This window comes from Chamaea fasciata, unplaced genomic scaffold, assembly GCF_029207755.1.
Source record: "Chamaea fasciata isolate MVZ Bird 193981 ecotype frontalis unplaced genomic scaffold, bChaFas1.0.hap1 SCAF_13, whole genome shotgun sequence".
Classification (NCBI taxonomy): domain Eukaryota; kingdom Metazoa; phylum Chordata; class Aves; order Passeriformes; family Sylviidae; genus Chamaea; species Chamaea fasciata.
Genome location: NW_027094098.1, coordinates 12631286 through 12654899, shown reverse-complemented (window position 1 = coordinate 12654899; position 23614 = coordinate 12631286). Strand labels below are relative to the sequence as shown.

Here is a 23614-nt window from a genome sequence, read left to right as displayed (position 1 = left end):
AGGAAAATTACATTTGAAGTGGTCAACACCATGCAGATGTTGGCCAGGAGTTTTAATTTTCTTGTAGAATCTGAGTCTTCTCTCTTAAAGTCAGCATGCAGCTACCAAATGCTCCCTTCTCAGTCATGCCCCAAAATCCCCAGGATGAGCACATCCTTCAATCCACACGTGCCCAAGGGGGATTTGTGCCTGTGCTTGAACAGAGCTTTGACAGTGTCAGGTGCCCATTGCAGAACCAACGCAGTAAATGTCTCTGATTGCCCATCTCAAAGTTCTCATGGCCTCAAAGGGGAAAAAAGGAGATTTGTGGGGTGTGTGCAGAGGGGCTGGTGAGGGCTGAGAGGTGGCACATGTGTGGTTAAGCATCCTTGTGCTGCAGCTGTTCAGGAACTTGAACCCTGCTTGTTTGGCCGCAGCTTTGCCAGACAGGTTACGATCTTAACAGATCAACAGGCTGTTAATTTGAATTATGGTGGAGGCTCATGGTCTTTGGTACATTAAACACCCCACCCAACATCATGCAGGGAGTGATCTGCTGTGCCAAATATAAAAGTACAAGTTATTCTATTGGAAACATAGGGCATCCTTAGGTTTTAGCTCAGTTTGAGGGAAATGGGTCTGATCCACTCTGGCTTTACTGCTCCTTCGTGGTTATGCATTTCCACTAAAATACGTGGATTTTTATGCTACTATCTGCTGGTAATCTGAAAAATACTGACATTCCTAGTTATTCACTGAATCTTTAATAGAGCTTTTAGTGTGTGTGAGGGTTTGCATATTGATTTGTATATGCATATTTAGGTATTAGGGAGAGAAGTAAGGCTGTTGAAAGACTTCTGCAAGATTTAGAGAGAGGAATGTGCTGTTACAGATTATAATAAGGTGTAAAGGTTTTTCACTCCTTAAAATGGAGAAGCTGGCATATTAAATTGCATGTGCTCTAGTGATGTGGACTGACTCAGAGAACTTGAAGGAAATAACAGCTGTGCAGATCAAAGCTTAAAAATAGAAACTTCATCAGTCACTAGCAGTTTAGAATGAATGAAAAAATCAAAAAATTATTAATTATAGTGTTTAGAGAAAGGAAAGATAAAGTTCAAACTCTCTGAAGGCAGAATGCTCTCGTCAGTGTTGCAGCACGTCTGAGCTGGGTAGCAGCACCTTGTCCCGCTGAGCTGCTCTGCTCAAGTGGGGGCTCCTGTGCCAACACAGGCACCACGGACATCCCAGACAGCCCAGCATGGCTCAGGTTTCCCACCTGACTGGCAGGTAGGGCACATGGGAGACTCCTGCCCTTCTGGAGTGGCAGCTGGATGCCCTGAGGATCTCAGACAGCAGTAGATGCTTCAGTCTAAGGAGTAATTGCACATAAACATAAGTACAGACTCACTGTCTCCGGCATTTTTAAGACACAGTCACCTCAAGTGGTTTCATAGCAGTGTTTGCAGTGGGTTGTTGTAGGAAGTAATGAACAGTTTGTCTAATCTCAAATTTAGTAAGAATTCTGAGGTGAATAGAGCAGGTGTACAGCTTAAAATCTGACCAGATATAAAATTACATACTATCCTAGTGTCAAAAATTTTAGTTAAAAACTATGATTTAAAGTTGCAGTGGGTGCTTGTTTTCCTAATGACCTCAAATTCATGAATTCATTCTAACATTTTCCTTTTAATATATTCATAGTTAAATATAACTTGAATGTTGTCCTAATTACATTCTCATGTTAATTTAGCTCTGATTCAGAATTTCTATCATTATTCTTTGTAGAATTATTTTGAAATGATGGAAAGTTCAGAAAAGATGCTCCATTCTGTGATTATGCCTTTGAATTATTTATCAAATTCAAAGACAGAAGTATAGCTAAAATCTAGTTTGAGTTGCAAATGAGTTTTGGTGATGTAAGGAGGAAGTGCAAGTCCTTTTTGCAGGATGCCATGGGTGCAGTATGAGGTACTGCAGAAGCACTGGTGGCCCCACATGAGCAGAGAGGGTCGTGGCTAAGAAAAAACCTCCACTGCACCAAGTGGCAAACACCATCTAAACAGGCAAGACAGATGATGTGTGGAAGAGGAGAGACAGAGAGAGATACAGAGAACTTGTGAAATGACAGTGCAGATTAGTGACAAAATCAAGATAAAACCTGTCCTGTCTTGGTCAGAACCAGCCCTCACTCCCTCTACGATGAGCCCTGGAAACAAAAGCTTTTCCAAGAAGCGTTTAACTCATGTTTTCCACAACCCATTGCAGTGGCAAGTAGCACAGTGCTAACACCAGATTGCAGTAAACCATCATTAATGCAAAAGTTGTGGCTGTGGCCGTGAGCTAGAACAACCAATTGCTGGTGAGGCATGTGCAAGTCTGAGAGGGAGAGACACTGCTGGGGAAAATTCAAAAAGAGAAAAGGAAACTTCCCTTAATGTAAGCAGCAGTTTGGCTAGAGGTAAGTGAGGGGAAATTCTTCATTTATAAATGGTTCGTTGAGCCATGATAATAAAGCAGTGCTGCAGAAGAAGGATAATTATCTACTTAAGTATCAGATGCCCTAAGGGTACCAGCTTCCCTTCTCTCCTTTTGAAAAATGAACTCAGATTAAACAAATGTCCTTTTTCCTGTTTTAGTGTTGACATGGATTTCCTTTTTATAAGTAAAATTAATTAGTTTTTCTATTCCTTTATTCCTGGTATGGAAATCAGGTCTGCCAATCAACTTTGCAGCTCTTCCCTTGGGGCCAAAGTTTAGCCAATAGCATCCTTTATGGATGTGCTTTGTACAATACCCTGGGAAGGCACAAGTGAATTACATGGTTTACTGTGCCCAGTAACTTACCAAGGGACACAGCACTGCAGAACTAAAACCCCACAAAACTAGGGTTTTTGTCCCCATCCAGGATTGTTTTATTTCCAAGTACCTGCTTTCTAAATATTTTTCTTTTTTAAACGTTAATACCATAAGTTGTAACAAGTGAAAAGGGGAATAGTGGTGGCATAGCTGATTCTGTACAAAAAAAACGCTGAAAGACAGATTTTCAATGTAGAATAACATCTACAGCTGGGACAAGATTCCTCCTATTCTTTTGGGAGCTGCCACAGGTAGAGCTCACTCAATTCTTCTCCCACTTTAGCAAATATCCATTACAGACGTGTCTGTCCTCATCTGGATTGTGAAAAATGATCAAAACCTGCCACTACACCTTTACCTCGAGAAAATGCCTGGTTTTCTCTCTTATCAGAATGATAAGTGTGATTCTTATAATATAACCTTGGTGTATGTAAACATGTTGTCTCTGTGATTATGGAAATAATTGAACTTTCACATATATTAATCTCCCCTTATTTCAAATGGGAGACGTGGTTCTTGACAATCAGGTTGATGTAACCTTTTTGTGAACCTGTTAACTGCAGAGCAGCTCCTAGTTACCTTTCCCGGATTATAGAGAATATTCCTGAATACCTGCAGGCTTCAAGATGCAGTAAAAATAAAGATGACTCTAATACAATGGCATGGAACTTAATTTTCTTCAAATAGTCCTTTGAACACTTGTTTTAATACTGGAAAAAAAATAATTTTCATAGCCTTTGGTCATGAAAGTTCAAGTGGTGTTAAAGGTTACTTAGGGTCTTCATTCTGCAAATTCTATTCTGTAAGTCAGCAAAGAATCCTGTCTGCTGGGAATTGAAATGAGAATCAAGTACTTGCTTGTTGGATCTACACGACTGAGGCTCTGCTAAGAATTCTGGACCATATTAGTAATGTTACATAATTGAGTTTCAAGTGAGGATTCATAGCAATTATTAATTACTGTGAACACAGCAGATCAGATGACTGTGAGCAGCGTCTGTGTACTTCCATTATTTACTTTATAGCTTCATTTCATTGACTCTCAAATCACAGTCACCAAGGTAGAATTAAATCAAAGTATATATTCACAGGTTTGTGAGCACTGTGCTTTAAAGGAAATAGTCTTAATTATCTTAATGTATTTTAAAAAACACATTATATTTATAACAGGTGAGCATTCTTTGTGAATTGCAACTAATGTGTAGAAATAAGTGATCTGCTATGGTCAGCATAGTGCCACTTTGTCATTTTCAGGTGCCTAAAATTAGAGGTGTTTGATCAAGATTTTCAAATATATATATCACTTATGGGGAAAAGCATTGTAATACTGCTGTCTCAGACAGTACATTCAAAGCCCTCCTAAATTTCTTTGGCTTTCCCCCATTTTTAATCACAAAAGAAAATCTCCGACTTTCACAGGAGATAAATACCAGCATTTCTCCACTGAGAAATGTGAACAATTTGCCTTCCCTTTAATGTCCCAGTATAGCCCAAGAGCCTTGGCTATCCTGCCCAAATCCGAGGGATGTGAGGAAAAGAATTCTGAACAAAGCATCATATAATCACTTGCAATTAGCCCAATGTTTTTGATGCTCTTCCTGCATTACCAGAGAGGAAGAGCTCAAGCAATTCCAGGGTGATCGGAACCAGGTTAGAGGCTGGGGATTGAGGCTGGTTGAGACCACTCAGATTTGTGTCTGTGCCTTGACACTGCCACCTTCAGATGTCCTCGTTTGTCCCCTGCGGCCGGTGGAGCGTTTCCGTGACCTGCATCCCGAGGAAGTGGCTGATTTGTTTCGTACGGCACAAAGGGTTGGAAATGTGGTGGAGAAACATTTCTGCGGCACCTCGCTCACCTTTTCCATCCAGGTTTGTAAACCAGTCAGCTAAGAAAGGTTTAATGGTTTGTTTTATCAAGCTTTCAGCCTTTTCCCCTAGCCCAATCACAAAAGAACATTGGAAATTCAAGGGGCAATAAATGCAAAATAACAGTAATAAAAAACAAGAAGCCAAATAACTGCATTGCAGTCCTCCAGATTTGCCATTGAAAAATCTAAAAAGGAAACCAGCGGGAAAGTGTGGTTAATTAATCACTGCAAAACCTTGGATAAAGCCAGCAAACACTTTCGAATGCTGTGCTTGTTTGTGAGTATTTCAGGAAATATTCTTCCTTCAAAGTGTTTGCAGGGTTGACCTCTGGAGAAGGCAGCCACATCCCCTGTTCCACACATAACCCACTACATAAACTTGAGATAGGTGATCCCTCCTCACAGCTATTTATATGCAGGCAGAGAGCTGTAGCCATGTAAATACATTATAAATTCTGACCTTTCAGTTGTTTGTGCTGGGTGTTTTTATACCAAAAATGAACTCTGTTTAAAGCAAACCAGGAGACTAAGCACATTCATTAGAATCAGAATTTAAGCAAGCATACTTTGATTAAATTCTTACTTCCACGTGTGATTTTATGTTCACAAGGATCAGAAATCTATTGCTAGCTATTGAAAAATGTAATCTGAAAGAATGAAAAATATGAAGTTTTAGAATATAAATATAAAGTTTAAAATATAGAATATTATTTTTTTGATGTGAGATAATTTCCCACTTTGCTGGGGTCTGATATGGAAAGAAGCTTTGTCCAAAAACTTAGTGTTGAATGGTCCTCAGGACAAATATGCTAATTTAACAGACAGTGTAATTGATATAAGTGATTATTGAGGAAGATTTTTGAATTCCTGTGTGATCTTTGTTAGATTCTCTAACCTGAGACTTTTCCCTTTGCTTATAGGATGGCCCTGAAGCTGGACAAACGGTGAAGGTGAGTGCTTAATGTGCAGAATACAGATTAAGACACAATTATAAGAACTAATAAAAGATCAAAGCTTGTCATCTTCTGTCCATTGTTGAATTGTTACTTTATCCATAAGATCAAAAAATTCCAGGTGTACAATAGCAGTAAATACTTTTTATTGAAGTTGCACAAGATAATATTTACTGGTTTTCTTCCTAGACAAAAATTTTCAATCATGAAAATATCTTTCCTAAGCTGCTGGGTGTATTTATGCAAGGAAAGCCTCATGAAAGAGGCATCTGGTTTAGCTTCTTGTTTGTTTTATGGAGAAAATATTGCCCTTCCATTCATGATCTCTTTGTTTTTCTGTTTATTGCCTAATGAGTTGTAGCTAATTATAGGCAGTTAAACTGAACCACATTATGAAAATATACCTTTTGTCTATGCTTTCTCTCAATGTATTCATATCACATTCTTGTTACTGAAGTTCAAATGTAATGGGCCCAGTGAAGCTAAAAACCAGATTTTAAGTGTACTTCCAAAAAAAAAAAGGTGGGAGGGTGGAAGGGAAGAGAAGGATTTATGATTATATTCTCCACTTGAGTAATAACACAGATAACATCCAAGATGTCTCTCCAGCCATGTTTCACTGCCTCGTAATGCAAATGCAATTGGATGTGTAGTTAGATGATATGCCTCCACATTAGATAAAGGCTATTTTTTACGTTTGGAATCAGAGGAAAGTCAAATGTGGCCATGGGTTAGCACTTTGTAAAATCAAATTAGATGTCTCAGAGAACCTGTTTGAGTTGATAAAGATAACTGTAACAACCAAATGACAGTGGATAGGAACATTTTACTTTTTTTCCAATTTGCTGTATTGACCTTATTTTTCCCTCTCCCTTTTGCTGCCTGCTTTGAATATTTAACAGAGAGGTAATAGGGAGAGAGAAGAAGAAATTAGAATATCACCAAGCTTGGGATGTGATGAAGGAATGTAACGAGATTTATTTCTCTACTGTGACAAAACAGATTCCTTGACTCCTGACTTTGAGTGCATTGGGTGTGTTTCACTGGCGGTGTCTGTTGATAGGTGGAATAATAAATTTAAATAGTTTTGAAGTAAATTTTGTTATAATCACCAATATGATTTACGAAGAAAAACTTTATTTTCATTTATTTTATTACCTTGGACAAGTGTTTTTTCTCTCTGTAAAGAAAAGGTGTATAGGAATGGTTATATGTGAGAAGAATTATTTTAATATAATTATTATTATTATTTATCTGCAAAGGCAGATGTAAAAACTCCCATTTTCTATGATTGTGAACAGTAAGAAGTATTTATGTAGGCCTCAAAAAGGCAGGAAGTTCTGTATTGCTTTGTGTTTGTAGTGGAAACAAAGAGTATTAATTATTTATTACAAAATGACAGCCACCCTTCATGCCTCCCTCTCACACTTTTAATAAACACTGAAATGAAAATGACCCATTGTTACAACTGTGAACCCCTAGACTTTGCAATAATGAGCATGTATTCATAAATCAGAGGTTATCAGTTTGCATTTCTCTACTTTTCTGCATCATTGGGCAACACTGTTATTTATCATCATCGCTTTGGGATGTTTATCATCCAAAAATGCCAACAACTATTTTCTTCAGAGAATTTAGAGCTTCCAAAACTTCAATCAGGAAAGAAATTACTGTGATCATGATCTTCTTTTAAGTGAACAATGGGGTGGATACATAAATAGCTGTTTTCATTTAAACTGTTCTGAATCACAAAGTTTGAAAAAACACCTATGTGACCTACAAATAATTTATGAACCTTAAATTCAATGTGTCGTGTTTCTGGATGTGGATTTATTGGGTTTTTTTTTTTTTTTCATGTATGAGAATCCACAATAATCCAGTCTCCTCTGAGGGAGCTTTTAATTAAAATTTCTGGAACAGACCAAACATTAAAAAAACATTCTAAAAGTAAAAATAGCAAAACATCACAATAAATATCCTAGGGAGTTTGTGGAGACTGTTTAAGTAGGGTAGGCAACCGTATCTCAGGAGCTAATTAGGTGTAGCTGATTTTGCTTTGAATGGGGTCACATACCAGATGGTTTCAAGAGTCCTTTCCCTTTGTATTTTGTATAATTCTGTATACCTGTGTAAATACAGGCTGCTGTATGTGCTATGGAGGAACAGAAATACAGGAAGCAGGAGAACAGTATTGACTTTTCAATTGCTCAGTGAAAAAATTTACTACAAAATGGGAAGAACAATCAGCTTAGCTGAAGACAAAAACTGAGAAATTTAGTCTGAAAAAGATTAAGGAGTTCTCCTTCTTTGTCCGCAAGAAGAGATGGTAATCCACGTACAAGAAAAGCCTTGAACCTGAGTATGAGTCTCGGGTCTTTCTTTGCAATGGAGATGCTCAAAATTATATGTGAAATGTATGCAACATGGTGAAAGGAGATGACCCTTCCCATGTGATTTTGGCTAGAAATCAGTGACAGGATTGTCTGCCAGTCTTACATGTCCATTTTGGTGGTGTGAAAGCAGCTGCTGTGTGCATTTTGTGTTAAAGCCTTTCTAGTTACCTGATGGGAAGCTGTTCATGATCTAATTGTAGTTTCATTATTGCTGTACTCTGTTCATCCTTTGCATTTAAGGTACCAGAGCCTGCAGGTCAGTGTTCTAGGGAAGCTTATGGACATTTCAAATTCCCCCTTTCCTGTGTTTTCACTGAATGGGTCTTTGGAAGTAATTGTACCTGACCCTAAGTTCACCAATATTTGTAATTATGGATGGTATAGATAGAGATATATAGATGGTAAGTATATATCCACCCTTTAGCAGCTGAAAATATACACATGGTGAGGGATTCCGAACCATGTCCCAAGACTCAGACCATACAATAATTCAATATATTGCTTCATAATATTTTTCACAGCTTTCCAGCTTTTGTACCTATTTATGAGAGAAACAAATGTCCTTGTCCAAAGATGGTCACAGAATTGCACATTGTTTTAATGTGAGAGGTTGTTGAACCACTCACAACAGAGAACTTGAGCATCTCTGACACCTGAACAGTGTGTCAGCAAGAAAACCATCATTTAGCATTCAAGAGTTTTTGAATCCTTATTTCTTATTTGAGAAAGGAAGGAAATTGTGTTTACGTCCTCCCTTAAAGACTATTAATCTCTGCAATTTTGAGCTCTCTTTTTATTGGAGAACACAAAACCCATGGTGTCCTTGTGCCAGGAATGGAGGCTGAGTTCTGTGCTGGTTCTGTTTGAGAATGCCTTAAATATCCAGGCAATTTCATGGATCAGGGAAATCAACTCTGCATCTTAATGCAGGGCTCTTATTGCTATGTCAAGTGAGCGACGTTTCAAGATTTCCCTAGTATGTTTTATAGCCTTCTTTTCATCATCAAGTCAGCAAATGCACTGGCTGCCTGGGTGGATGTATAGCTTAGTGTAGAATAAGCTCTCAGGTTTACCTTTTACGTGAGATTCAATCACAAGAAACTCCATAGATTCTGTACTCTGTAAAGGCTAAACAAATCAAGCTGGCAGGAGCATGAGGCAACTAATTTATCTGTAGAGACAAGATAATACTGCACAGCAAGTGTCCATTGCACAAACATGTATGAACACATCCTCTATTTTGCAGCAGTGTTGAAGTCTCCAGCAGCTCAGCACCTCCTCTGTTATCCATGAGAAAGGGCCTGTTTGCCAATTACAGGTTACCCTAAATAAATGAGAAAGCAAAGCTGATGGTGGCAGTGTGGGTATGTGTGCAGAGACTAATTTTGTCGTACATTCCACTAGTTGTTTTATACTGAGAAGATTGTCTCATGATTATTTTTTGATGTACATTTTTTTCTTTTCCAGATGTTTTTTAATGCTATGTTAAATCAATCCACCTGTCTTGCATTCCTCAGAAATCTGAAGCTGAGCTGTGGAGGCCAGGGCTCATTTAAGCCCACAGGACACTTCTCTTTCATCCTCTTTGTCTATTTATGTCTTGACCCAAAGTACTGGACTTGAGGTTTGAGTCTTTCAATTTAATCAGATAGCATTGCAGACTAATTGCATCAGAAGGATCAAATTCACTAATTGCAATCCTTTTGATGCTTCAGCCTTCTTTCCCTGCACACCAACAGACGTGAGTCCTGGTTTAGTGCAGTACCAGAAACCCTCTTTTCCTCTCTCAGAACAAAAAAAAAAGAGCCAGTGTTAGAGAAATGCAAAGATTTTTCTTACCTTTAAACAAATCTAAAAATTCGGATACAAAAAAAATGAGGAAGAAACAAATTGTTGAAAACCAGATTGTACTGAAACATGTGAACAAATTGTCTCCTGTGCTTTACCCTTAAGAATGATAATTCTCTTGGACGCTTGTGAGACGTCCAAAAATGATTTGAGGAAGTGCAGCAGTGTCTTTGAATTGCTCTGAGAACCACACTAATAGTATTTGGTTGGAGACTATGTAATATTGTGGACAGGTAATTGGTACAGCAAATTCAGTAGTCTCAGGGCTGCTACGTCTGTTTTGAGCTCAAAATTTTCTTTCTGTTTCAATACTATATTTAGTTTGGGGTGGTTTGGGGTTAGTGATGTGTATTTTCAAAGCTAGGATTATACTGCCCCTTACAGAGACAGAGAAGCAGCAGATCATCCAGATACTTTCTCCCACCTCCCTTAAAGCCTTTTGCCAGCTCTTTGGTTTCTACTCACTCTAAATAATAATTCCTGCCCTTTCTTCAGGACTTTTTTCAAAATCTGCCTTGTGTTGGTCTAAATCTCCTTTCAGTCCTTTGGCCAGACCTGGGTTTCTTATGATACAAAATAAGTTCTAATAACCCTTTGCTTTGTCAGGTCCTTACTTCTGTTCATAACACTTAACATTTAGTTTTTGACTGAACAATAAGCTTTCCAGAAAAAGCATATTGCTGTTTTGTTTGCCAGGCTTATAGATTTAAGAGGCACTGGTAAATCTGTAAACCCTTCCCTAAAACAAATTATAATATAAATACAGGACCTAGAATGAAAATAATTCTTTTGGCCCCCATAATTTGTGCAGATCAGCTCCTGTTCAAACATGGTAATAGTTGACAGAAGTAAGAGGTGTCTGTGTCCAGTATACACCCATGGAAAGTTATAGAGATTGTTTTGAAGACTGAAGAAGATGAAAGAAAAGTGGATTGTGGAAACAGCCTAGTGATTGATGGACATAACACCATCCTAGCTGTGAACACCAAAGGCCCCAAGGCACTGATAAATTGAAATGATGACCTGGATAATGAAGTCTGATCTAGAAATACTGGGTTGTGAAGTTCCCTGAAGGGATAGGGACTGAAATTTATGAAAGATTCTCTTTAGCAGTGAATTATGATAGTTCTGATTCTAGATTATTTTGAATTTCCAGTAGTGAATGTCATGGAACGCTGTACCTCTGACTTGTAAAGCAATATAATCTTCTGTCCCTGTACAAACACAGAATACTCTGTATGGACTGTAAATATAAAAAGCAAAACCAACCAAACAAAACAGGGTTAAAAATAGGCAAGTATAAATGAGGATAGTAAATGAAATTTCCAGAGATTTAAGTTGAAGCACGGTGATAAAAAGGAAGATTTTACTGTTCTATGCTAGCAGCTCTACCGTTCTTTCCTGCCATATGGATTTCTTAGATGAATGTTCTCTTTAGGTAGTTTAATTCCAAAAATATCCCCAGAGCTACTCACAGATATTGACACTGTCTAAATTAAACTATAATAAGCAAGTAAGTGGGTTCAAATGCTTGTTTAAATTGCCTTGGTGTGCAGATATTAAAAGTCCTGCAGCTCTGCTGGCCACATCCAGCTCCATCCTGGCTGGGCATGTTCCTGTTCAGCCCCAGAGCCGCTGCTGGGGTTCTCCTCTCCCAGAGTTTGCTGGGTGGGAGGCACCTGCGTGGCAGGAAGGGATGAGCACCCCCAGGAGTGACCCTGGGAATGTGGATGTGCCTGACCCAGCCCCAGCAGCCACATCATGTGTCAGCAGAGCCCAGGGAGCCCGTGGCTGTGCCAGCAGCTGCTCTAGGTAGAGCTGAGCCTTTGGTGACCTGACAAATTCTCACACTGCCAGGGCTCTCCACACTCTGCCCCTCTGCAGCTCCAGGACAGCCTGCTGCTGCTTTAACAAAAGGTTTTTAAATATAATTTTTTCTTTTTTTCCTGGTATGGGTTCAGATATTTACAGTTTTCATGACAGAAGAATCTTTAACAAATCAGTCTCTTTTTTTTTTTTCTTCAACACACAGTTACATTTCAAAATGAAAAAGTAGTTCTAGGGAAAAGGCAGAAATTTTTCCTCTGAAAATGTTATAGCAAAGTATTTGACAACAATAACTTTTTCTTTGTGAAAACAAAACCTCCTTTGGAAATGCTGTTTTATTGAATTGACAAGTTTTGACCAAAAAGAAACCAATATAGGGAGGGCTGTTGAGAAATCCATGACATTCTGCTCTTTATTTGCCCCACAATGATGAGATTAGGATCAAAAATCCTCTGTTTTAATTAGAAAGTATCTTTCACTTCTTTGTTCCCACGTTAGAGCAATATGTTTTGCATTTAAAGCATTCTCTGTCTCAGAGTATGTGCAATCAATCAAATGCCACTCTTGAGTACAGGTCCTACAAATACCGTATTGTACTTGAAATGTAAAACCTTTTAAAATCCCGTGCATGAGGTCTAAAATCATTAATAGCACAGTCAAGGCTGTCTGATTAATTTTTGTGTGGTTAGTGTATGAATTTCTTTCCAAGCTCCATCTCATCCACAATACTTCTTCTCTTTGTCAGTCTTGTATCTTGTAAAACTCTTCATCGAAAATAGAATGCTTGGGTTTGGTTTGTTTCTTTCTTTTTTTTTTTTTAATTTTGTTACAAAACACTGCTTTCAACTAAAATCTAACTCACCAAGAAATGTGTAAAAGTATTTCCATTCAATTCACATGCATAACTTGATGTTTTTCTGTGTTTTGTAGAAGGTGAAAATTGTTTATTAAGGAAGTGTTGCAAAGCTAGATTTCAGTTAAATAGGTTTCTGACTAACTCTTTCTAAAAATTAATATAATGCTTTAAAATGAAACACGATGTGTCTGTGCTCTGATCTCATGTGATTTTGCACGTTTGTCTTTGCATTCTTAGCTACCAGGTACCGTTTTTCCCAAGACCCACATAAATTTACTCCTGTGCTGATCACAGGTTTGAAGGGATGTCAAAAGGTCATGCGCAAAACAGACTTCTCTGCTTCATGCCTTCCATAAGCAGGCATTAACCCACACTTAAACTGTTTCGTGGTTGGGTTTATTGGGTGTTCTTGCCCAAAGGCATTTTCAGTTGACTGATCTGTGCTAAAACCTTGGTGCCTGAGCTGTCTGGCTGGATGCTGTGACAGGGCAGGATCAGGTTCTTTGCGTGTGGTAATGACCCAGTTTTGGCCAGACAAAGGCAGCCCATACCAGAGCCCTGGCTGCCTTATCAGTGCAATAAGAAAGAAAAAGTTGGCTCCATATTTTTTCCCTTGAAAGTCACCTCCTCTTCTGAAAATGAAAGAAGCGTGTACTTAAAGCTGTCCCTGCAGATCCCCAGAGAGCCTGCACAGCTTAGAGGAGTTTGCTTCTTAAAAATGCCAACAAACAAAGAGTGTTGTAACATTTTTGCATGTAATGTCAAGGGAATGGAGGCCTTTCCTAGCGCTGTGCTCTTGTGTCACATGAAAGAGTCTGTGGTTACACTGCCCTGTAATCTGTGGAGACCACTTCTGCAACACAGGGATATCTGACCTAGTCCATTTTATTCTGTTCAGGCAGCACCACGTTAGCCCATGCAGGACTTTCTTTCTTAGAAAGAAAACACTCTGCTTGAAGTGATTTAGAAATGGAAAACTAAGGTTAAAATAATAGAATAAAACTTGCTCAGCAAGCTCCAGACAGGATGACAGGGTGAAAAGTAGGTAATATTTTTACTGTTAAAAAAAAAGAGTCAATAATTCAGGCTACTGAGGTGTGTTTCACGTTGGACAAGCCAAGAGCTTCCTGCAAAACAGCAAAACCCTTCTCTCAAGCCTCATTAGCCCCATGTCTCCTGAAAGCTGCTTGCAAGACCACTCATATGCTGGGTTTCTGCTCACTCCCTAGAGCTAAGCTCTCCTTTGAAAGAATTTGAAATATGCCCTTAAAATCCAGTCTCATGGAGCTTTATCAGATGACCCCTCCTCAGCTCGTGTGCTCACATTTTACATTGACCTTTACCTTGCATGCAGGGCTGCTAAAACCCTGCATCTGGTGCAGGGCAGCTCAGCCAGGGGTGTGTTTTGGAGCTCTGAACTCCCTCTGCTTGGCTGGTTTGCAGTTTCAGTGACAGCTACCGAGAAATTCTTCGTTGCTTGCACTGTGCTGCTTTTCCAGGCAGGTGAGGTGCAGCACTCCCCGCAGGGAGAAACACTCAAATCTGCCCTTTTGCAGAATTCTGAGTGTCTCTGGGTGGATTGTGCACACACACACGTACCAAATGTTAGGAGCTGTGCCTTTAAAAAGAGAAAGGAATAGTCATGAATCAAAGCCTGATTCTTCTGTAAATGTAGGCAGTTACCTGGTAAAATCAGGTTGAGAGGTTTGGCCTCTTCTCAGCTTTGGATCACATAAAAGAAATCAACATCTCTGGGTGCAGTTCAGCACAGCTGCCAGTTTTTTTCTGGAGAGAAATTCCCTGTTTGACTGGTACATAACTTGACAGTTCAGGATTAGGATTTTTAAAATAAATTATTCTCTCTCTGAATTAGGTGCTGCTGCTCAGGATGTTTTTCAATACATAACCACTGTTCAGTCCTTTGCTTTTGAAGGAAAGAAAAATTATAATTGAAACTTCTGCTTAGCGAGTTCTGTAAATAAAAGCACCTCTGGGTATTTTAGTAATGATGCCACAATTTACATAAATTGGGGAAAAACAGAATTAATCTACCAACAATTACACTGTCTTCTTAACTGAGATTACAGACAGAAATGTGAGGAGTAACTTTAATTTCCTATATTAACACAGTTACCTACTTTGGAGATAAACTGTTCACTTTCAGAGAGGTAAATTCACTTGTAATAATGAGCCAGCCAAAGTACAATTCATCTTGAAACTCGCCTTTTTTACCATTAGATCTCCACACACGTGTTTCTTTCCATCACTCTGCCTTTTTCTGGAGTCTAAGACTAAGATGTCTCAGTCCTTCTCACAAGTTCTCTGTCCCTTGCTAGATACAAAAGACTGGTAATTCTATTTTACCAGCCGAACTGTTGTGGCAAAAGTGAATCAAAGAAGGGCCAAGTTGTCATTCTTGTTTTGTTGAGTGGGTGAAGGGGCTGGGTTTGGTAAGAGCTTTGTCCTTCAGAGGCAGTGCAGGGTCACTCTGCCTTGTTCTCACTCTGAGATTTTCCTTTGCACGTGTCTTGCTTGTACCCTGGCCCTTCCTGTGTCCCATCTCTTGTCCCAGGAGCTGGAGGTTTGTGCAGGGTGTGGGGGGATCCCAGGGAGAAGGGCAGCTGGGTTTGGGTTTGTTGGCATGAGCTCAGCTCTGGGCTAAGAGCCCTCCCCAGCAGTGTTCCGAGCAAGGAGCAGAGGAAATCTATGCCTGTGGTAAAAGCAGAAGATTGGAAAGATATTCTGTGTTTGCTAGATTGCCTGGGTCTTTGGAAGGAGAAAAATGGTTTTTCCTTTGGTAATCTCCTACATTATTATCTCAGACAAACCAAACCATTTTCTTTTCTCTTCCACTTATAGCTTTTTGTGAGTTACCACCTTCATTGCTACCATGAAATCTTCATTTCATGCCGTCTGCCTGGCATCACTGATCTGAATTCTCTCTGTGAGAGGCTGAAAGAAAATAGACTAGACCAGATGGAAAGTGTTCATGTGAATGATTGTCTTGATCTTATTTGTAAAGATGTTAAAATCCCTAATGATGAATAATTCTTCTATCTGATTTCATGAATGTTGAATTTCTCTGATTTCAATTATAATTTCTATTATTAGAAGTAAAGACAATGCCCAGAGGTAACACTATCTTTTTTTTTTTTAATGGATCTGTGAATGAACTTTATTAATTCTCCATTTAGAAGGTAAAGAAAAGGTGATATCACTGTGATATTTCCTCACCTGGCCTTCCAGCACCTCAGGTGGAGGGGAGTTATCTTTAGGGAGTGGTCAGTCTGCTCAGATTGAGGAGTAGATCAGTTCACACTGCATTTAATGAATCCTTTTTTCCCTGCAAATAAGTCATCTCTGCGCTCAGCGAAAACCATTCTTTCAATTGTGCCTTTTGGTGAGGCCACCCTGAGTTAAATTCAAAATTATGATCCAGCAGAATATGAATTTATAACCTGTCTTCAATTGTCTGAGCCTGATATAAGTAGTACAGCCTTGGTGTCCAGGGCAAGATTTTTTCTCTGGTATAAATTGTTCAATTCACTTGTGAAAACCTGTGAACTAAATCAATGGAGCTTTTTCCATTTCTTTACAAACATTTTGATCCTACAATTGTAAGTAATCTTTTTATTTCATATAGTTTATAATTTAAGCCTACAGTTATTACTGATATGTGTAAATCTAATAATTCTGAATGAAAAATAGCATTTTGAGAAAATAACCTATGAAGCAAATTCAATATAACATTTTTATTTTTTCTTTAAATTTCTTTCAGATCATCTGGGGAAGTTCAGTTATAGTACTATAAGGTAAAAAAAAAAATAAAACAAACAAACACCACCAAAAAAAAACCCACACAAAAAAGGAAAAAAAAACAAAACAAAATAAAACAAAACAAAAAAATACCCACTAAGAAGGAAAATACCAGCATTTATTAAGTTCTAATAAACTCCACTCAGTGCATATCCATTTGGTATCTTAATATTAACATTAATGAGAATTGTGCATGGATCCTGGTGAGAATAGGCCCTGTTGTTTCATTTCTCTCCCTTGTTTTCAGTACTAAATCTGGTCCTGCAGTCAGTTCTATAGGACAGACAGGCATTCCCACTGCTCAGTTGTTTCCCCTGCTTAATACAAACAGTTTGAGCACCTCCTTTAGCATAGTGAAAGTAAAAAGTTCATAAATTTAAAAAAAAAAAAAAAAACAACCAAAAAAAGGCTAACAGAATTTGTGGACACATATAAAGACAAGGAATATGCAAATTAATTAATGAATGAATAGATTGCTATTGATTACCAGTAAGGCCTAATTAAATAATAAATTTTTCCCCACACAATTACTTGTTTCGTGTTATTAAATGATCAAATCCATAACTAGTTTGGAAGCTCAGCCTCCTAGAATTAAAAAAGAGCAAAGTTGTGTTTTGGAGCAGCCAAGATAGAGGCAGAGTCTAGTTACATGGATTTATGATTTAATTTTCTATGTAATCTAATTTAATGTAACTATTGAGTTTCTAAAAAAAAAGAACTTTGATTAGATTTTGTTGACAAAAATAAATACAAAATATAGGGTAGTTTATTCATTATCTGTTGCATATTGAGAGAATTGGCTCATGGGTATTTCTGTTCCTTAAGGGGCCTTTATTTTCCCATTTCCTCTGTTTTTAGCTGTCCTGCACAGCTGTCACTCATCCTTCAGAGCCCATCCAGGTGCAGCACATTCCGAAGGTACAAAATCAACAGGATACAAAACTCATTTCTGTGGGAAACTTGATTCATTTTATATAAATAACAGCTTCATCACTTCTCATTTCTGGATATACATCAGTGTTTCATAGCATTAAGCACGTGTAAGTCCAGAGAAACATTGCATTGGAGAAGGGAAGTAATAAACAAATAAAGCTCTTCAGTTTGACGTACTTTCACTTAATTGGGAGCTTTAAGAGCAGATTGTGGGAGCAGAAAATGAGTCTTTCAGCTAATTCCCTTCTGCTTGGTGCCCAAGCAGGGCTGTCCTGGGCAGAAAACCCCTCGGGTGTGATTGCTCAGGCAGGCTGTGACCCCGCAGTGCCCCGGGGGTTCAGGGGGTGCCTCCCTTTCTAATGAACAGCACATCTCAGGGCACACACCAGCACCCCACCCCTGGCTCCAGAGCTGCACTGTGCTCAGGTTTGCTGGGCTTGCCTGGCAGCAGACTGGGGTGGGGAGACGAGATCTTGTTCTGCCGTAGGGCTCTGCACATCTGTACAGCCCCGGTGGGTGTTCCATCACCGCTGTGCTGGGAATGTCGCTGGGCTGGCTGCCCACAGCCGGGCTCAGGGACGGGTTTGGGAGAGCCCAAAGGTTTGGGCAGAGCACTGTTCCAGCTGGGCTTCATTGGTGTGATGCCCTGGAGGCTCTGGCTGGCTGCTGCCCATCCCATGCCTGAGGCCAAGCTGCTGCCCTTGTGCTGCAGGAGCAGGACCCTGGCTCCCCTCAAGGTGATGGTCCTGAAGAGAGGAGGGATGGCCGAGGGATACCTCGATTCACTCAAAACACTTGGGGCTCAGCGTGGGGATTCAGGGCCCTTTGAACCGGCTGTGTATTGGAAAAACCAACAGCAGGAAGGAAGGAAGGAAGGAAGGAAGGAAGGAAGGAAGGAAGGAAGGAAGGAAGGAAGGAAGGAAGGAAGGAAGGAAGGAAGGAAGGAAGGAAGGAAGGAAGGAAGGAAGGAAGGAAGGAAGGAAGGAAGGAAGGAAGGAAGGAAACTGTCCTTCCTTGAGAGCTGGAAGGGTTTGCTTTGCTTGTTCTCTACATGAAATGTGTGGACCCATTTTTAAAACCCCTCTTCCACGTCTTTCCATTTTCTTACTATTAGCATGTTGAATTTCTATATGAATCTTTCTATTTGTTGAACACCTGGATGCATAAGCAAAAAAAATTGGTTCTGTAGTGGTCTGTCTGGGTGACTCTGTAATTAGCAGCAGATTGCAATGAATGACTTCCTGTTCCTTAATGGTCAGGGCTGTGTTTTGCTTATGTTGGGTTGACTTGACCTCAGGAGGTCTGGGCTGGCAAACACATGTCAGCTCCATTCAGTAGAATATCTTCTGGTCACTCCAGTGAAACAGGGAATATCTGTGCAGAAGTGAAAGGCAGAATATTTGCAGTAACCGTTGAGTGAAACATGCAAACAAATTTCAATATCCAGGCAAAGACAGGTTGCAAATCCTATTGAGAAATGATAAATTGCTGTTAAATGTTGTAATTATCCCATGACATTCAGGACTGAAACTTAAATAAATTCTGCTGAAAACTTAAAAAATAATGGAGAGAGGTAATATGACTTAATAAATTAGCCACAGAGTAAGAAAAAAAACTAGAGCACAACAGAAAATTAATATTTATCTTTTACCAGTATGTAACAGACTTTGTTAAAAATTGTCAGAAAGTGAAGAAGAGTTTGTTAGACAAATTATAATTTTAATTGCAGACGTAATTGATTATACACAGCATGCTCATTAGGTTAAGGGAGAATATGAGGCAACTCTCAAGGTCATTACAGTAATAGATATTGCAGGCATGTAATTTGCGATAAGCTGGTTCGTGAACATCTAATTGCTCATTCATGGCAGTGTGTCTGGCACTTTTACTCCCCAAACACCTCTTTGTCCAATTTATTTAACACCCCTTAATATTCCAGGGTCAAATTTACTACAGGAGGCATCAAGCAGTGAATTTTCAGCCTCCAAATTATTACACCACCTCACCCTTTTCGTGCCTCAAAGACACAGCAAGCATTACTAAAAGTTACTGGTCTGGCGCTGTGCAGGGTACATACGAATAGAAATACTCACCCACAGAGACAAGCTAGGATTTCTCATGGAAAACAGCTGTTCCCTGCCCTCCCCAATGGCAGTCAAACATTGCAGTAGGATGCCAAAAGACATGTTCTTTTTTTAAGAAAATGCACAAATTAATAAGGTCTTTGTATTGTTGCCTGGAAGAACACACACTAACAGTGTTTTGTTAACTCTTTCGTTATTATTTCATTTCACTGCTTTGACACAAAGTCATCAATATTAGCTGTCTCCTTGGATGAACACTACTTGGAATGTCACCCCTCAGTTCTTACAGGCAGACAAAATAGAAAGAAGCACTTAAAATGTATATCAAATACAAGTGACAACCATTCACACTTTGATATAATGCTTTATATTCTTAGGGAGAATGAATCACTGTCCTAATTGTTGACATGCAAATAGCTGAATCCAGACTAGAGCACCAGGGTAGGACTGGAAATTGAAGCCAGACATCCTGAGGTGCAGGTTGACTAATTTTCTAATTTTCCTCCTCTCTCCAGTCATTCCATCTTAACACAGGATCAAGGAGTCCCAATGAATTAATCAGTGCCATCAGGTTATGTAGCATGTAGCATTGCAGAGTGGTGACTGATGTAAGACAGCCAAAGTAATTCCCCTTAGACTAAGAAGTAAGGAGAAAATGCAACTTTTGATTCAAATATTGTATTACAGGAATCAAAGATTTGGAGTTTTGCTTAGGATTTGCTTTTGTGATTTTTAATAAATAAACAACATGGCTCCCAGAGCAGCATAACTTTCCTTTGTAATTAATACCTTATTTGCAAGATCTTCACTTGACATGACATAGTCCATAATTATCTATTGTTTAATGCTGAAGAGTGCAACAGATAAAGCGATAGATATTTATTCATACACCAAATGAATCCCAGTATGATTTCGTAGTCATTCTTTGTTAATACTGTTTTTAAGATTCAGAGGTTTGAAGTACCTCAGGAAAATAATTCTATCTAGAAGCATCATCTTCCATCTACTGGCTCTACTCCTGATGCTGTGGCTTTGCTCTTTAAATAATTGTCCATAATGATATGTATTTGGCAAACCTCTCCTTTGCAATATAGAAACTTCTGTGTTGACTGACTGACTGATTGATAGTGCAAAAATGATCCGCACGTTCACCAATATATATCAATCCCTATAACTACCTTGAAGATTGACCTGCCCCAAAAAATTGTTATGCAAACACACTGCCATCTGTTGTGTAGTTATTCTTCAGTAATGAAACATAAACTGGGGATATGTCAAAGTAATTTAGTAACTCCACAAATGTAAAATGAGACTTGGTAAATATAGTGTGTTACACTGAGTTTATAAACCCTTGTCATATGCAACCACATAACAGGGATGCCCAGCGTCTGCAAGTCTGGCTTGTTTGGTTTCATCCATCAAATGCTGATGCCAGATCTAGTTGTAAGGAACATGATGTGAATTATAATAATTAATTTTAAAATAAGGGTTTAAAGAATTCCGTGGTTGATTCAAAGCCCACTAAAAATTCTGGGAAGATCCGAGCAATTTATAAGACTGTCAGTGAGTTTTAGCATCTTCATTTAATGAGTTCTGAGTGTACATTCACATTTATACTGGTGGTTGTGCAACCTGTTCAAGAAAGTATATGTGGATTTATCACTCACTTTAGCAGTGAAGCCAACAGTACCCAAATAAAACAGATATATCCTAGACGCAGGTGCTGCTTTTTAATTGGAGAATTATGGTAAAGTCAACAGATTAACGAAAAAATTTTAGTTGGATTCTGGTTCTGTTAAGTGCAGTTCTCAAAATGGTGTTTAGACATTCTGATAATTAATGAAGAGGTTTCAGATGAAGCATTTTCTGGTATCCCTTCCCTTTGCTAATTTCCATTTTTTTAATTAAGAAAAGATAAATTGTATCCAATTATTGAAAATTATGTAGGTCATTATCTTGAATGAAACTGCAATTAAACTGGGTTTTCACAAAAAAAAGAAGAGGTTATCTTGTCACAGTGCAGGTGTTGGTGTCCCTGCCTGGGTCACCCCTGCCTTGGGGCTGAGGCCACTTTAGGGTCAGGACTTGCCTCAGACCAGGAGCTGGGTTTGGCTGGGACTGTGCTGAGAGACTTCTCAGCGCCCTCCAGACCTGGAACCCAAATCCCACTGAGTGCAGTCCAAGTGTTCACTGTCCCACAGCAGCTTTTGTTTAAACAACCAGCAGTGGATAAATCCCCTTTTTCCTAAGCAGAGATTCCCCTTTCCCAGCAGAACAAACCCTGGCAGCGGAGGTGTCACTGTGGGGTGGATGTGGGGTGATCTGTTTCCCTGCACCAGCTGCCCCCCAAAGCACTGGGGGATCCAGGGCCAGGCTCCTGGGCACCAAGGCATGGCTTTTATCCCAAAGGACTGGTAATTTCCCTGTACATGGAAGGTGACAGTGTGGTGAGAGCTCTGCTGGACCCTACCCCTCCTGCTGCTGGCAGTCCCTTTGGCATCTCTCCCTCCTTTGGCCAGCAGCCTGCCAGGCAATGGGCAGCAGGGTGGGAAGGTCCTGGGCTTGAAAGAGCAAGAGAAATCCTGTCTGAGAGCAGAGAGAGAACATCCCTGAGGAGCAAAACTGAGAGGAAAGACAGCGAGGGACAGTGACCCCAAAAACAAGCTGAGCAAGATTCTCCTGCATTTACCAGGTCTCTAATTCGACCGCAAATATTCCTTTTTTTCCTTTTTAAAACAAACAAGCAAAACCAACCAAGCAAAAGACCAGGAGAGAAGTTTATTGAAAGAATTAAGGAGAGCTATAGGGACAAGGTTATTTAACTGTTTACATTACTCAAATTACTCAAAATTCTGTACCTGAGCAAATGTATAGAAATGAAATTTATTCTGTTTTCTAGCCAATTTTAATAAACGATTTTAACCCTCTACCTTATATTAAACTGCTTTACGGTTTTCATATTAGTTTCACCTTAGATTTCACTTTGATCATTAAAGACTTGGATGCAATCATTGGTAATTACAGCTTCCCATCCTTTTCCAGAAATACAGAATGTGAAGTGCTTTTCACTTTAAACTTTTTTCTGTTTATTGTTCACATCCAGTTGGATGTACTAATAAGCATTAACATGCAAATAATTATCACCAATATTTGATATTCATAGAGAGCAAATGCTAATACAGTTAATACATCAAATATGAAAGAGGCTTTTAATTCAAAAAAGAAAAAAGATTAAAAATATTAGCTTTTTATATAAAAAAGCATTTGCAATGATTATAAATTCTATTGAGCTTGCAGAAAACTTGAGCTTTGAGTTTGCAGTATCTCTTATTAATGTTTAGCCTCAAGAAAGAGTTTATAATAAAGGGACTTATGCAGACAACAGATAAATAGAAATGATACAGCCAAGAGGGTTGAAGAGCCCTGGGTATGTTTGTTGTCATTCTACCATGCTGATTTCCATCAGAGCTGCTGAATATGCTGAGAGTTATGTAGGAGATGAAGTGAGGTGCAATATGCATTGATAACAGCTAAGGTTGGAATGCCAGGAAATTATTTTCTTTTGATTCTCCTCTAAGTTTCTTTTCCTTGTTATGACTTCCTGTGGGATGGAACAGGTTAGCCCTGTTCTTGCAAAGTCAGCTGGTTGGTCTAAACCTGCAGATCTCAGTGGAACGGTAATTGGGAGAAATCAAATGTGCCGTAAAACAAAGGTCAGTGCCGGTAATCTGGTGTCCCCTGCTGGTTTTAAAAAACTGTATCTCCTGCAGATGGGAGGGAAATGTTGTCTGTGTGGGAACTGTGTGCCTCGTGTGGCTTTGCTGCTTCTGTGAACTGGTATCCAGGTCCCTCCGGGTGTGACTGGGGCTTTAATGAGAAAGAGGGATAAAAGCAAATCATCTGTTTTTATGGGAAGGCTGAGCTGAGTAGTTTGCTCCAAGGTGGTAAAAAAACAACAAAACCAAACCAAAACAAAACTAGAAAGGGACTCTACCATTTGTTGCAGACAGAATTTAGTTTATACTGGGAGGCAGTACCTGAAGTATGAGGCTGGCAAGGGAGGATGCTCAAGAGGAATGCAGAGGGACACAGGGCTGAGATTGGGCGGGAAGGGCTGGCAGGATCTTGTCTGCAGGTTGTGTTGGATGTGCCAAGAGCTCAGCAGGGAACACAGGAGAGGAAGCTGAGATATTTGGAC

At 39.3% G+C, this 23614-nt stretch overlaps 1 protein-coding gene across 5 annotated transcripts in view; it reads left to right on the top strand.

Annotated features, from left to right (window-relative positions):
- FHIT (fragile histidine triad diadenosine triphosphatase) overlaps nucleotides 1-23614 on the top strand; it is a 545317-nt gene that overhangs the window by 400259 nt on the left and 121444 nt on the right. For all 5 annotated transcript variants that reach the window (XM_066195604.1, XM_066195606.1, XM_066195601.1 and 2 more), the window contains 2 exons: nucleotides 4562-4707; nucleotides 5627-5656. In XM_066195604.1, coding sequence (XP_066051701.1) covers nucleotides 4562-4707; nucleotides 5627-5656 — 176 coding nt within the window. The remainder of the gene's footprint in view (nucleotides 1-4561; nucleotides 4708-5626; nucleotides 5657-23614) is intronic.